The sequence below is a fragment of the Haliaeetus leucocephalus genome, unplaced genomic scaffold (assembly GCF_000737465.1).
Source record: "Haliaeetus leucocephalus isolate CR32 unplaced genomic scaffold, Haliaeetus_leucocephalus-4.0 Scaffold340, whole genome shotgun sequence".
Classification (NCBI taxonomy): Eukaryota; Metazoa; Chordata; class Aves; order Accipitriformes; family Accipitridae; genus Haliaeetus; species Haliaeetus leucocephalus.
Genome location: NW_010972776.1, coordinates 3,211,401 through 3,225,182, shown reverse-complemented (window position 1 = coordinate 3,225,182; position 13,782 = coordinate 3,211,401). Strand labels below are relative to the sequence as shown.

The 13,782-nt window shown below is 37.1% G+C and overlaps 1 protein-coding gene across 9 annotated transcripts in view; it reads right to left on the bottom strand.

Annotated features, from left to right (window-relative positions):
* Window positions 1-1,410: 1,410 nt before the first annotated feature.
* The window catches only part of ZNF711 (zinc finger protein 711), a 29,953-nt gene continuing 17,581 nt past the window's right edge, over window positions 1,411-13,782 (bottom strand). For 5 of the 9 annotated variants that reach the window (XM_010572419.1, XM_010572417.1, XM_010572420.1 and 2 more), the window contains 5 exons: window positions 11,530-11,676; window positions 10,790-10,927; window positions 9,336-9,383; window positions 8,614-8,757; window positions 5,334-8,148 (listed from right to left, as the gene is read on the bottom strand). In XM_010572419.1, the coding sequence (XP_010570721.1) occupies window positions 6,971-8,148; window positions 8,614-8,757; window positions 9,336-9,383; window positions 10,790-10,927; window positions 11,530-11,676 (1,655 nt within the window). In that variant the 3' untranslated portion in view covers window positions 5,334-6,970. Of the gene's footprint in view, window positions 1,451-3,310; window positions 3,409-4,510; window positions 5,054-5,333; window positions 8,149-8,613; window positions 8,758-9,335; window positions 9,384-10,789; window positions 10,928-11,529; window positions 11,677-13,782 lie in introns of those variants that run through there. The other 4 variants (XM_010572422.1, XM_010572424.1, XM_010572425.1 and 1 more) reach the window with 4 other exon arrangements.

The following is a 13,782-nucleotide window of genomic DNA, read 5'->3' as shown; positions in this document are numbered from 1 at the left end:
AAAGAGGAAGAACACCACATTTGTTTAATGCCACCACACTGTTATCTGTGCAGTTATCCCGATCGAAGGACACAAAGTAATTTGCTGACTTACTGTGGTCTTGGTCATGGTCTGGGCTCGACTAGTTGGAAGCATTGCACAGAGAGCTCGGAAGAAGCTACGAACAGTAGAAGCAGGAATTAGTTATTAATGGACATACTCTTACTGTGCACTCACGTCAGCCATTGCAAGGGTTGTACAGTGCGTTTACTAACCACTACTCCATCCAGTAACACCAACCACTGTTTCTTTAACTCTGCATGACTTAAGACCACGTAATAGCGTAACGCAAGCAGTGAACGCCCTTAAAGGATGGAAACATGAAGGCTCTGAACACAGAGCTGTTGGGCATGGTGTTATAATTTCATGACAAAGGCTGTGATTAGGCAAATGAACTGCTTTGCATATACAGCTGGCATTATGATAAATTTGAAAACGCCGCGATTGTTCCCCATACTTGAAGAGATGGGTGACATACAACCTATTTGGAAAAAGCCCAGTTCACTCATCGGGAAAGACAGATGTCAACACTGTATTGTGTAGCAAGGATCAGCTTCTCTAAGGCTTGTCAGAATATTTTAAGGCTTCCATACACTGTAAATGCTACAGAGCTGATGGTCGTAACAACACATTTTACTCACAGATAACATGAAGCAATAGCTACCTGTCAAAAAGCTGAATAAGACTAGTAGATGAAACATGATGGCCATTTGGGGCTGGTTTTGTTTTCAAACCAGATTTATTTAAAAAGCAAATTTAGTATTTTTTATTATAAAAGTACATGTTACTTGCTGTAGTCTCAGCTATTGCCTCTTTTCTGTTGAACTGAAACCGATTTACCTAACATTGTTTCTGCTGGAGTTTACAGAAACACATTTTTCTCATTTACTCATCTCTGTAAATGCCAGATATCACTCTAGTTATAGAAAGTATACTTTAGATAATTTTTCACCTCCATTTCAGGGTAGGTCTGCTAGACTTCTATATTTTTTCAGAAACAAATTAGAAAAAGCAAAGACAGCATTTACTTCATATATTTACAACAACAGACCATCTTTATCAATAGCGTTATTAAACAAACCCTCACTGCCTGCACAGAGCTGATAGCATGCAGAGTTTCTTGTTCTGACACTGAAAAGCAGGAGAAAATTCTCTTCTGGTTTCTATTCACGACTCTACCACACAACTCAGTACGCAATGTGGAACAGTTTCTCTGCCTCAGCTGTAAAATAAAAGGCAAACAGAGCCCTGGTTCAAAAGTTACTGACGCCTCTGGCATTCTGTCTGAAGGGTCGATGCAGACTTTGAATACTATGTCAAGGTAACTTACCTTTACTTGAGAGTACTCTGCTGCTGTTCTTCCGTATTTTCTCTCTCAATTTCATTACTTTTAATTGTGGGCATTTGAAACCTGAGGAAAGGAAAATAGAGATGACGATCAAGCCATGAATCAGCTTTAACTGCTCCTGGCTTTTGGGAGTTCTTAGTCTGTCATTCAAACAACAACAAAAAATGCAGTAAACAAATCCAATATTTTAGAGCAACCCTTCCACACGTTTGTGAAACTCACTGCTTGCTCAAGCAACCACGATGTGTTTGTACATCCCACACAGCACCGTGGGAGCAGGCAGAGGAGAAACCCAAACACAGTGAAGAACAGCTGAACTTCCTCAATGCTGGGCACCCAGGTAGTGAACAGCTTTACAGCACACACCACCTTTCCTACTCCTGGTATTGTGGGGTGGCATTCTACCACAAACGCTGGGTAAGGTAGCTGACCCTGTCAGTGTTGCTGCAGGGACAGATCTGGAACAATTTGACAAGCAAGGACTGGTTTTTAGTTTCAGCAAAACAGCTCAAAGCCCTTACTAAAAATGGCAAAAGACAGGACATACGTAAACTTCACTAAGGAAAGTACGTATTCATGAAAGATGATCATGCCTACTAAAGAGCACCTTTAAAAGAACAGAGATCATGCAACTTCACAACAACGATGGGAGATACCAGTCAGAATTTTCAGGACAAGTAATAAAATACGATACCACGAACTTTTATCATTCAATTCAACATTTAAGTCAGAACACTTGCAAGGCTTACAGGTGGTAGTGTCTCTCCTTCACTTGCTTCCTACCATTACTTTGAAAATGAATAAGCAGGACCTGCCTGTAGAGCACTTCATCCCATCCTAAAGGCTTCATCAGTTTGGGTAACAGAAGGCAGTTTGCTGCTAGCTCAGGGGAGGGAGCCAGGCAGGGCAGAAGTACAGACTATACAAAGCAGGGATCTGTGGAAGTACTGAGATACAAATTTTACTGTTGTTTGACATGAAGCATTTTTAAAATCATGACACCTCCATGGTAATAATACAACAGCCCTCAACAAATTCTCTTAAATATTTACTGGGTAAGTGCACTGAAAAGAATCTAGGAACTGTGCCTCAAACTGCTCAGGATTCAGGTGAAGTTTTATTCTTGCATTTCAGAAAAGTAAAAATGCTACTTCCTAGTAAAATCTTTTGTTAAGAATACCAGCTGACCACTTGCTTTAATACAGAATTTCAGCTACTGGGAAAACATGGTTGGAAGGGGGAAGAAAAAAAAAAAAAAAGGTTCTACCAGTCTTATCTTCTTTTGGATGAATACATACACAAGATGTATATAAAAAGATCCTGAATTACTCAAACATATACAAAGTAGGATCACTGCATATAATACCACTTCCTCTCAGGTTCCTCTTTGCCTAGCATGCACAGTCTTTTATTTTCCTTTCCCTAACTCCAACTTTTACGTCCTTTCCTCCACAATGCCAATGTCACACCTGCAACACATTACACAGGCCTTTTCTTGTCGATTCCTTCCTCCATCCATCCATCACAAGATTCCTTTTTTTTTTTTCTTTTTCTTTTTTTAAACCACCAGAGCCCTCCTAACATCTTCAACCGCCTCCTTTGCCTATTCATCATCCAGCTTGGGCACACAGTTACAAGAAGCCTCGACATCTGCACCTATACAGAAAGATGTCAGTACTGGAAGAAGGCGCAGAAGCACTGGTGGGAATTTCGAACTACCCAACACCACATAAGTCCAGCCTCTGTCATAAACATCTAAGCAGCGCTGGACAGAACCAGCAAAGGGCCAAGTAGAAGAACACTCTCTCCCAGCGGTATCATAAGCTACTGAATTTTAAAACCAATGCTCAAGCAAAAAGTCTGACAAACTTATTTTTTTAAACTGTTTGAAATTTAACAGCATATGGGTAGTAAACCATTAACCTTAACACTGTGTGGGTTAAGTCTCAAGGCTTTTCCTCTCTTTGACAGGCCTTGTTTCCACAGTCTTTTCTTCTTAGCTAGGTTTCATTGTCCATACGCTGCCAAGAGAAGAGACAAACAATTAATATAAAGAAAGAACCATTCAAAATGCTAATGCAGTAAGCCAACCAAAGAGTGGTACCTCATCTTGAGACTTCACATTGGACAATGCCGCCTGTAACCATCCTGCCAACTTCGAACCCTCAAGTTTCTCCACCCAGCCATCACAAAAAGCAGGGCTCACAGACAGAAGATGGTACCAGTCTGCACCTGCTTCAAGCCCTACGTGCTTTCCCGTGTTTGTACCTTAGCTGATAATAACCAACTACGGTTGCTGTTTTTCCAACCACTATTCTCTCCCTCATATCTTGAAAAACATGGTCCTCACAGATTTTAATGTTGCAAACAGTATGTCCTTTTTTTCCCTCATTAAAAAGAAATCTCATTAGGTGGGCTTACAGAGTGTTAAACCTCAGCACCAATTTCAACTTCTGTAATACAAAGTTACAAAACTTAGATCATTCTATTTAATAGAATGATGAAGCTGTAAATGAATTAAACTTTTATCCAGCATCCACCACACACTTTCTGCTATCACTGAATATGTTAAAAAAACTTTTGTGCCCTTTACTGTATGTAGTTTAGGGCAAGAAAAAAACCAGATGCAATAGAAAATCAAGGTAACGAAACTGATGCCCCACAGCGTAGCCCGCTCTTCAGAACAGTAGGTACCACTCAACGACTCTGAACTAAACAACGGTCTTACTCCAAACAACTGTTCATCACAGAAAGAATTAGCCCACACATGTTATTTTAAGCTATCACGATACGTAAAGGTCAAAGCCTTTCACTGCACTTCTTGGAAGAAACACTACTGTTATCCTCAAATATACATTGTAAAATGTAAACATTAATATAGTTCACCAGTAAATACCAAGTATGAATAATAAAAGGTATCAAAACATGATCTGAATGCAATGCTTAAAAGCATCATGTCCAGATTTCATACTGCTGTCTAAAATGCTGGCTCTCCAGAAGTTTAACTTCTGCCATTTCAAGCCCCCACATCCTGTTCTGTTCCCCTCGAACTGAGGGACTCATAGACAAGTCTTTCTACAAAGCTGGCTATAGAAAACGTTTAAAATACTCATAATAAAGTACCTGATTATTCCGTCCATCTGTAAGGTGGAAAAATGAGCCAGCACCGATGTGTGCTTTGTCACAGAGTCAGAATGATCATCTTCAGTCTGCTATGAAGAAACTCCTTCAGTCTATGTATTCAATATAACGGTCAGGAATAAAGCATTAAAATTGTCAAAAAAAGCACAACTTTAATCTCTAAGATTTTTTGGAATGCTACGGCCTCCTCCTTTGATTGCTGGGCATACAAAAAAGTAGTATAAACAAACAGATGAATAGGTTCATGTCTGCGTCATTTCTAGTTTTTAGTACAAAACCTCTGAGTTCACTGGCTAAAAGCCGGATGGAAAACCTTGATGAAGAGTTCATTTAATATCGCACTCTCTTCTTAAAGTTTTTAATCTATTACTGATGTAATAATTCAAGCATTCTAGAAAGAGAGGGAAATTAAGATAGCAATATTTTTAGTATTTCATTTTGCAAGCTGTTCTTATTACACAGATAAATAAGACAAAACCTACCTGGGTTTTCCCAAAACATGTGAGAAGTTTTATGTTCTCTTTACTTAAAGGAAAAAATTTCAAAGGAATGTCAGTATCACATTTGATAATTATTTTAGAAGTAAGCACAAATACATTACCTGTAACTTAAAAGAGTTAGTCAAATAAACCCACAACACTCTCCCTTCAATAGTCTGATACATATACCTCAAGCAACCTGTTTACTTGAAATGTAATTACATATTAATTAGTGAATAACGTAATTAAAAATATTAGGCAAATTTACACAGAATGAGACTTTCCTAAACACCATAAATGAAAAGCAAACTCCAAAATATTTGGAGTGCAAGAGATGCGTTTTATTGTATGCCCGTTACGATGAGTAACACATTTAGAAATAATAATCCCACATAACAGTGACAATCTTATTTTACAGCGTGTACATCATTTTTTACAGCCACATAAAACACGTATTTTTCTAAGAGATTTCCCAAATTTAACTTTCTGAAGTTTAGAAATATAAAAAAAATTTATTCTCAAGGAACTGATTCTCATCTGGTGCAAAAACAAAACATGAACATTATCTGAAACACAAAGCCACAATATAGCATGAAGTTACAATTTATCATGTGAACAGCTGTGTGCAAACATGAAGCAACTAAAAAAGTAAAAAATACACATTATATGCATAACATTTATGAACAGGTTTTTCATTAAATAGCCCTAGACCAGCTTGTTATATTAAGCGCCATTTGATTTGCAGCATGCTAACACAAAGCATTGTTTAAAGGGATGCATATTTTAAATGTATACACTGTAAACTGAAGATCCACCTCCAAACTCTAGTGGCAGCATATTTTTCTGGTTAAATACTGCATATATACTTTCTTACAGATTGAAAATGCATGTTTATAGTATGGTATAGATTTTTTTTTAAAGAATTGATTAAAAGGTGCAATTTTATGTCTATATTGAAAATTTCATATTAGGAGGTAGGACAATAATAGTCATACCTTTTAAGAACACTGCCCTAAAGAACTTCTAAGTACTTTGAATTTTAATTAAAAAACCCTACATTTTTCAACTTTGTTTTTAATATTCTTTTTAGAGAACATTTTAAAGTAGCAAGAAAAAAAATTAGTGTTGAGTCACAACACTACGAGCTGCATCCATTTTATCCTTAAAAAAAAAGTCAAAGTTAATTTTGTCATATGTGCCATACTGAACAACATTCAATTGTAGTTTCAGATAAAAAAGGGAAATTATATACATATACATCTTTAACCCTAGCACCAGAACACCACCTTTGAGATCATAACATAATGCTATATTTTAAACATCATATCCTGCAATAAAATAGGTTAGCAGCTTTGAAAACCATTAAAAAAATTACTTGTTGGACCTAAACTAATAAAGGAAACAAAAAAGTTTCCCATATGAAATGTTAAAACAAAAAAACAAACAAAAAAAGGGACAACCCCCCCCCCGAATTTGACCAGTTCTGGAATTTAATTTCCAGGCACGATTTAAAAACATTATGATCAAGTGACTGACTAACACTCTCCTTTCAAAACTGCACAGGAAGTTAGACTCAGTTGCCTTTGCGAACAATTTGTAAATAACCCCACCATATATCTGAACTGTTTTCATATTGGAGACAAATGCTGTTACTGACAAAATGGGTACACAACCATCTTTGTTTTGTCTTCTATAGCTTAACAATGTGTAACACTATTAATTTGAAGACATTCATCCATCTTTCTGCATTCTATAGTGCTCTTTAGGTTCTGATAAGCAACAATCATAGGGCTATGAGATCCCCTGTCAACCCTAATACTTTTAAGACTTTTAATACAAAGAATGTAAAGTTATGATTTAATATCAAGCTTTGAAACCAGGAGAAACAGTTCATGAGATTTTTTTTTTTTTCCCCAATTAGCATATCACAGTTTCTAAATTGCTTCCTTCTTGAGATCATATATTACATTATGGCCTCTTTGTGGTGCCTCATTATATGCTGATTTTTTTCAGATGGTCTACGGAATCCCTTTTTGCAATACTCACACCTATGTGGATAGTCTTTTGTGTGTATTGATATTACATGTCGCTTAAAGCCTGACGCATCCGTAGTGCTATATTCACAATACTGGCATTGATAAACTTTTCTTCCACTGTGGGTCTTCATGTGCTTCTTAAGTTCATTTTGCTGCCTAAATCCTCTTTTACATCTTTTGCATTTAAAAGGCAGGTCCTTGGTGTGAACTGAGAGGATATGCCCACTAAGTACAAAAGGATCTGATGTTTTAAAGTCACAGTGTCTACACTGATGTATCTTTTTACCTTTATGGGTTTCACTATGCTTTTTGAGCTCAGATGGACGATGGAAGCCTTTTTCACATACCTCGCATTTGTGGGGAAAATCCTTTGTGTGAACTGAAATAATGTGTCGCTTCAGGTCACTTGAATTGGTGCTCTTATGGTCACAGTGTGGACACTGATGAGTCTTATGCCCTTGAAATAATTCTGTGTGCTGCTGCAGTTCTTTTTCATCTGTAAACGCCTGGGGACAGTGCTCACATTTAAATGGCAAATCAGTCCCGTGTTTGGTTTTGATGTGAGTTTTCAGATTGGACTGATCAGCACACCTGAAGACACAGTGCTGACACTGGTATGGCTTTTCCCCAGTGTGGGTCCTCATATGCTTTTTCAGCTCTGATGGATGACGGAATCCTTTCCCACACTCCACACAGACATGAGGGAAGTTCTTACTATGAACTGCAAGTAGATGTCTATTGAGTAGTCCCTGCTCTGCAGTTTCATAGTCACAATATTTGCACTTGTGTAGCTTAGGCTCCTTGTCCCTCAATATTAGTTTATTAGAACTCAATGGGCTCGCTTCTCTGTATCTTCTTGTATATTCTGTAAACTCATGGGTTTTATCAACTTTATTTATAAGTTTATGGCTTTCCAGATGATTGTGGAAACTTACTTTTTTGTTAGTTGTAAAGTCACAGTCTGTACACTGGTATTTCTTCTTAATCATATGATCTGGATGATTCTTCATATGCCTTTTCAAGAATCCTCTGGATTTAAATTTTTTCCCACAAATATGACAAGGGTAAACTGTTAAGGGCTGTCCATCAGGACCTATTATAACAGCTGTTTTTAAACAAACAAAAACAAGTTATGAAGGAAACAAATTTACTGATTAAGAAGTTTTAAATCAGCCAGCTGCTGTTCAGATTCATGCACTTACACTTGCAGCAGACAGAGAATGGTTCAGTAGTTTAAAAACAACCAATCCACAGCACCTATAGTTTATATAGTTTTGTTTTAGAAACTGCTCAAACAGATCAGTAATATCATATGTGCAGTGAATATATCCACGATTACTTTTTAGTAGCTTGCAAACTTCAGATGAATTGCATCAGCCCTACATGTACTGACTTTGAGTGGCAAAAACTATTACATTTTCTATGCACAGAATTGGAGGGGGAAGGACACAGGAAATATGCAAATCATAATTTATATTTTTTAATTCTGCACCAGCTTAAAAAAAAAAAAGGGAATAGTACAGGAGTAAGTGCCACTCCATGACAATACGCATAACCATACAGTGTTTACCTGTTTGCCATTGCCTGGCCTCTCCTCTCCTCCTTTTCTTGGTTTTTTGTTTTAGCACTCTATTAGTGCTAATGCTATCACAAATCTGCAGGTATTGTGTTGCATTACCGTTTTTGTTTTCTAATCGTGTATCCAAGTTATTTCCTAGAAACAAAAATTAGACACCATAAAAAATCTTAAACAACTTTTTTCTTTGGGACTGATGACTGGAATTGCACAGCAGCATATCTACTTTTTAAAAAAAAAAATATTGCCCATTCCTCTACAATGAACATATATAAAAAAGATATATAAAGCACTACCAATCTTTGCTGGCAAAAGTAAAGAATATAATTGTTTAAACATTGACTAATTCTCAAATATATTCCTTGATTTCTCATAATTTTCAAGACATTAATTTCTTATCAGTTATGCTGATTGTTTCCTTTTATTTAACTTGGTTTTACTTCTTAACAACTGCATTATCTCTTTTCTGACTACAAAACTATACTAAAACCCCTGGCAGATCCTCCCAACTTCCCCACCCACTCTGAAGGCCTACAACACATCTAGGATTGTTCTCATTTCAAAATAGTAGGGAAAGACTGTGGAGTCCTTCAATACATACTTTATGGATAATTTTTTGCATTCACTGATTAGGAGAACTGACACATGAATGTATGCATTTTCAGAGACGGCAAGTTAGTTTTAAAGCTGTACCAAGCACAGTTACATGTTCTTACCTGCCGCTTGACCATCTTCATATCTTCTGGGTAGCCTTCTTTCATCTCCTGCAGAAAATGGTATTTTAGTCATTATAAATTACAATTCTTTTTAAAGACTATGGCTTTGAAAGTCTGACAGAGAGAAAGCTAACTTAGCTAGTAAGTAACAGCTTAACTCTATCCAAACTGAGATGTGCAGTTCCCAATCAGTTCAGTATTTTGTTAACTATGAGCCCCAGGAAATAAAGTCACATCTTTGTGAACAGTTAATATCCACTAAAGTTGTGCTTACATGCTTACTATGCTGACTGTCTTTCCTGCTTTTCATAATTAATATGCTTGTTTCTGCAAACCTTTAACCTTATATTTAACCTCAGATACCAATCCAGAAATGAGGTTATCTGAAATCCAGAATTTGTTCTTGAAATCGAAGTACTTTATCTTTCTGGAGTAGAACTAGGCAGATAAGACGACTTGCACCTTATCAGCTGCTCAGCACTCATCTATATGAGGCACTACAAAGTTCTGGCAGACGTAGAAGCAATACCTTAAGAGTATATTCCTCATTTTGGACTGAAAGTATTTACTGCTACATAACAAGGCTCCATGGTTCTAAACCATTTCATCAGCCCAACTACTGTGCTCAGAAACATTACACCAATGAATTTTAACTAACTTGCTTACTTAATTACAACATAAACCACTGATGACCTGATACCCTCTTAATATACACATAGTAGGCCAAAATCCAAAAAAATAATACGAAATGCAAGAATATTCAGAATTTGCAATATATGCTGATAAGACACTTCTAGTATTTGAAGCATGGCTGCAGAGAACAAATTACTTATTTTCTTTTTGTTTCTAACCTGAAGCACTAACAGGCTTAAACCAGGTATATAAACTAAAATTATTAGGAATATGTTTACAAATTTATTGCTACTATTCCCTTTTTAAAGTTTTTTCGCCTTCCTCCTAGCTTATGTAAAATAATTAAGGCTATTTTTGCAAGATCTTCAACAGCCAACCTAAATAACCATTAAAACCCATGCGTTCTGTACATCTGAGCTGGAATCAAGTTCTAAAAGCTTTCCTTTCTACTTCACAAAACTCAGCATGTAGCAATCCATTCATTGTATGCAAGACAATCAACTACTAAAGTAATCTGTAACTTTTTGACAAGCCAGCATTGGAAAAAACCCACCAATGTAAAAATGGAATTGTTTTCTTCATATTGAACTGAAAAAAGCCTACGGACCTTATGTGTAAAAAGGTCATGAATGATGTCAAAGTAATTTTTCACATCATTTCATCAACTCCACTAACTGACACTGCTAAAAGATCAGAAGGAGCTGTTTCCAAACCCCTAGGACAAGGTGAGAGATCATCACATTTGCACAGAGATTCTGAAAGCTAGATTAGGGAGAAAATAATGGAAGGTATTTTCAGAAAATAAGCATACAGATTCCTACCATAAGCAGCAGCCCAAGCAACAGGGACAAAAGTTTTATTCACGCCAGAGTCTTCAAGCTGTGTGTCTGGAAGTGATGTAGCTTCTTCTTCACCTACAATAACTTCCATATAAACTTCATCTGCTATTTCAGCACAGCCTGGATTAAAGGAGAAGAATGAATCTTTAATTTTATTCTGCTCATCCTAAATTTTCCTTCGTTTAATTTGCTCTCACTCTGATTGATACCCGCTATAAATTACTTTTCTTCCTTTGGCATTTATAACCACCCCTTCCCTTAGGGGATCATTGTTTATTCAGACATTCCTTGAAGAGAGAAAACACATATCAATAAATATAAATCCAAAACAAATACCAACATAAATTCAAATATACAATCTTATAAACTTGTAACTGATGACATTCATTTGCCACTTTGCCAGAAAGCTGATTAAACAAGGCAATTCACAGTAGGAAAACAGAAAAATGAGAAATTTGACTAACCTCATTAACTTCATCCATGGACATGTTAAATTTAATATAAATAATGAAATGATTGCATACAGTATGCACAAAGTGCATTTATCCACATCACTTTTAAATAATTATAGCCTGCTTTTTATTTTTAGAGAAGATGAGCTTAGTTTTCTACCACTTCAGGCTGAAGAATCCTTCAGAAAAATTAAGGAAGTCCTTGAGCATGATGTTTATATTGTTGTACAAAACAGCATGAGAAACAAAAATGTTTCTTATTATGCTTACTAATATCTTCATCTTCCTGAGAAGAGTCCTTAACAGCCATGTAAACCATTTTTTCTCGCTGCATTCTACCAACACCTCCTTGTTCAATTACTCCAGCTACAGAATGTCCATTGTGAAAGTCACTCTCTGTGACAATTTCTGTCCCACCTTTAACAAAAAGAAGTTAAACACATAAAGTAAATGTAAACAAAGCCACTGTTAATTCAGATCTAAGTATTTTTTTTCTTATTTGCAACAAAGGTATTTAATAAAACTCTAATTAAATGTTTTTACATCCATGTCTGTCATAAAATCATGCAAGTTTAATACTCTGGAGCAGATAAGGAAAAAGGTCTCTCAGTGTGTCCTGATAAATTCAAGGCTGAACAATCACTACCAAGAAGGATCAAGAGCCTTTCATGCATGCTAGCAGTGAACTCGGGTGCGACTGGAAACAGACACCTGCTCATGCCCACCAAAACAATGACTGTAATTCTAATCTTGGTCCAAACACAGCCTTTAAATTCTCTCTTGAGATGTGAACACCTAATTCTTATCCCTCTCTCTCTCCTCAAATCCTATTTACTCACCTTGCAAAAACTGATTCTTAGGTAATTTTTCCTACAAAGATTCTAATGTGTATGTCCCACAGTCATTACACAGGACTGAGTAGTAATTTACACTGGGGTTACACTTCTCAAACCATGAGAGAGCAAATGTTACTGCCAATTACTTCAACAAGAAGAACATTATCTAGAAAGAAAGGCTAGCAGGGATGCAAGGTGCCGCACCGAATCCCTGGAGACAACACAATCTGAAGAGTAACAGTTGGAAAGAAGGAAATGAGAACAACTGCCCACACGGTCCTGCTCCAGGTGACTGACAAGCTTTGGCCCACTGACTTACTTGAACGGAGGCAAAAGAACAAGTTCCAACCTGGAACGTGATACTGATGCTTGAGTCAGAAAGAGGTGGCAGATAAATACTGATGCTTAGTCTTCCATGCATCTCAGGGACTGAACAGTGAGTAGAGAAGCTGCAGATTATGGCAGAACAAGCTAACACCTGATATAACAAGAGACCTTGTTTGCTACTTTGAATGGTCCTGAAGGAAAATAGTCAGCTAGGCGGTTGAGTCCAAACCAAATACATTGATCCATCACTCCCTGTCAAGTGTTTTGTAAATAGGAGACTTTGCCAAACATCCTTCTTCCAACCAAACAGAAGCAGCTCTCCCACTGCAATCAAAATGTGGAATTTCTTTTTCCCAAGCTAGACAAAATAGAGATAATATTAAAATCCCTGGGACGGGTGATGTCTATGGAATACAGTGTACGGAGACCTTCACGCTTTTGAAGGCAATGGTGGCCAAAATGGCCAACCAAGATAGCAGGTACCCCTATGAGCCAGACAACACAAAACAGATCACAAGGAAGCAAGGAGAAAGACTTCAGAAATTTAGAAATTTGGTCATTATGACAGTTTGGAACAGGTAAGGTAATTCTGAAGAATTGAAAGAGAAATAAGCTCCACTGCAAGGTACATAACCTGCAATTACATGTATCATGTAAAATGGCAGAAGATGCTGCCTGAACGCCTGCACAGGAAATCTCTTCCATATCGACAGTCAAAAACAAACTTTCCTTTTAGTCACTGATCCTCAGTTTATAGTTGGTATACGTATGTGTGTATGCCAAAACGACAGGTAATTTTTAATACTTATTTTTATACTTTAAGTTTTACTCTTCCACATTTATGACAAAAGAAAAGTGATTTTGTCGCGCAAGCCTATTTTCGTCAAAAGTGGCTTTGCCAGGACGTTTATCAGAGTAACTAGACTGCAATGCAAATGGGTGACACTTAAGAACAGCCCTCCACCCCACCCCCATATACAAAAAGATCAAGAGACTACTGCTAATGGATAAACTTGAATCTCCGATATTCTTTGTGAAGACTGTGATCTCAGTTTCTGTATTCCTTAATGCTGAGCAGCAAATGTACACTACCAATCCAATCAGCTCTTTCCGAGCAGAAGCACTCACCAGTAATGAATGGGGTAATCTGCATGACTACCTCACAGCTATATCAGAAGCACTGAGAATAGCTCAGGAGAACATCCCTGCTGTAAATTAGTTTTCAGCCATAAGAGATTTTGATTCTTCCTGCTGCTGCATTAGCGGTCTGTCCATCAAGACTTCCTCCCAGAGGAAGAAACCGTATTTCAAGAACAGGGCCTGGCAATTCATGTAGGAACTGGCAGATGAAACAGATGTC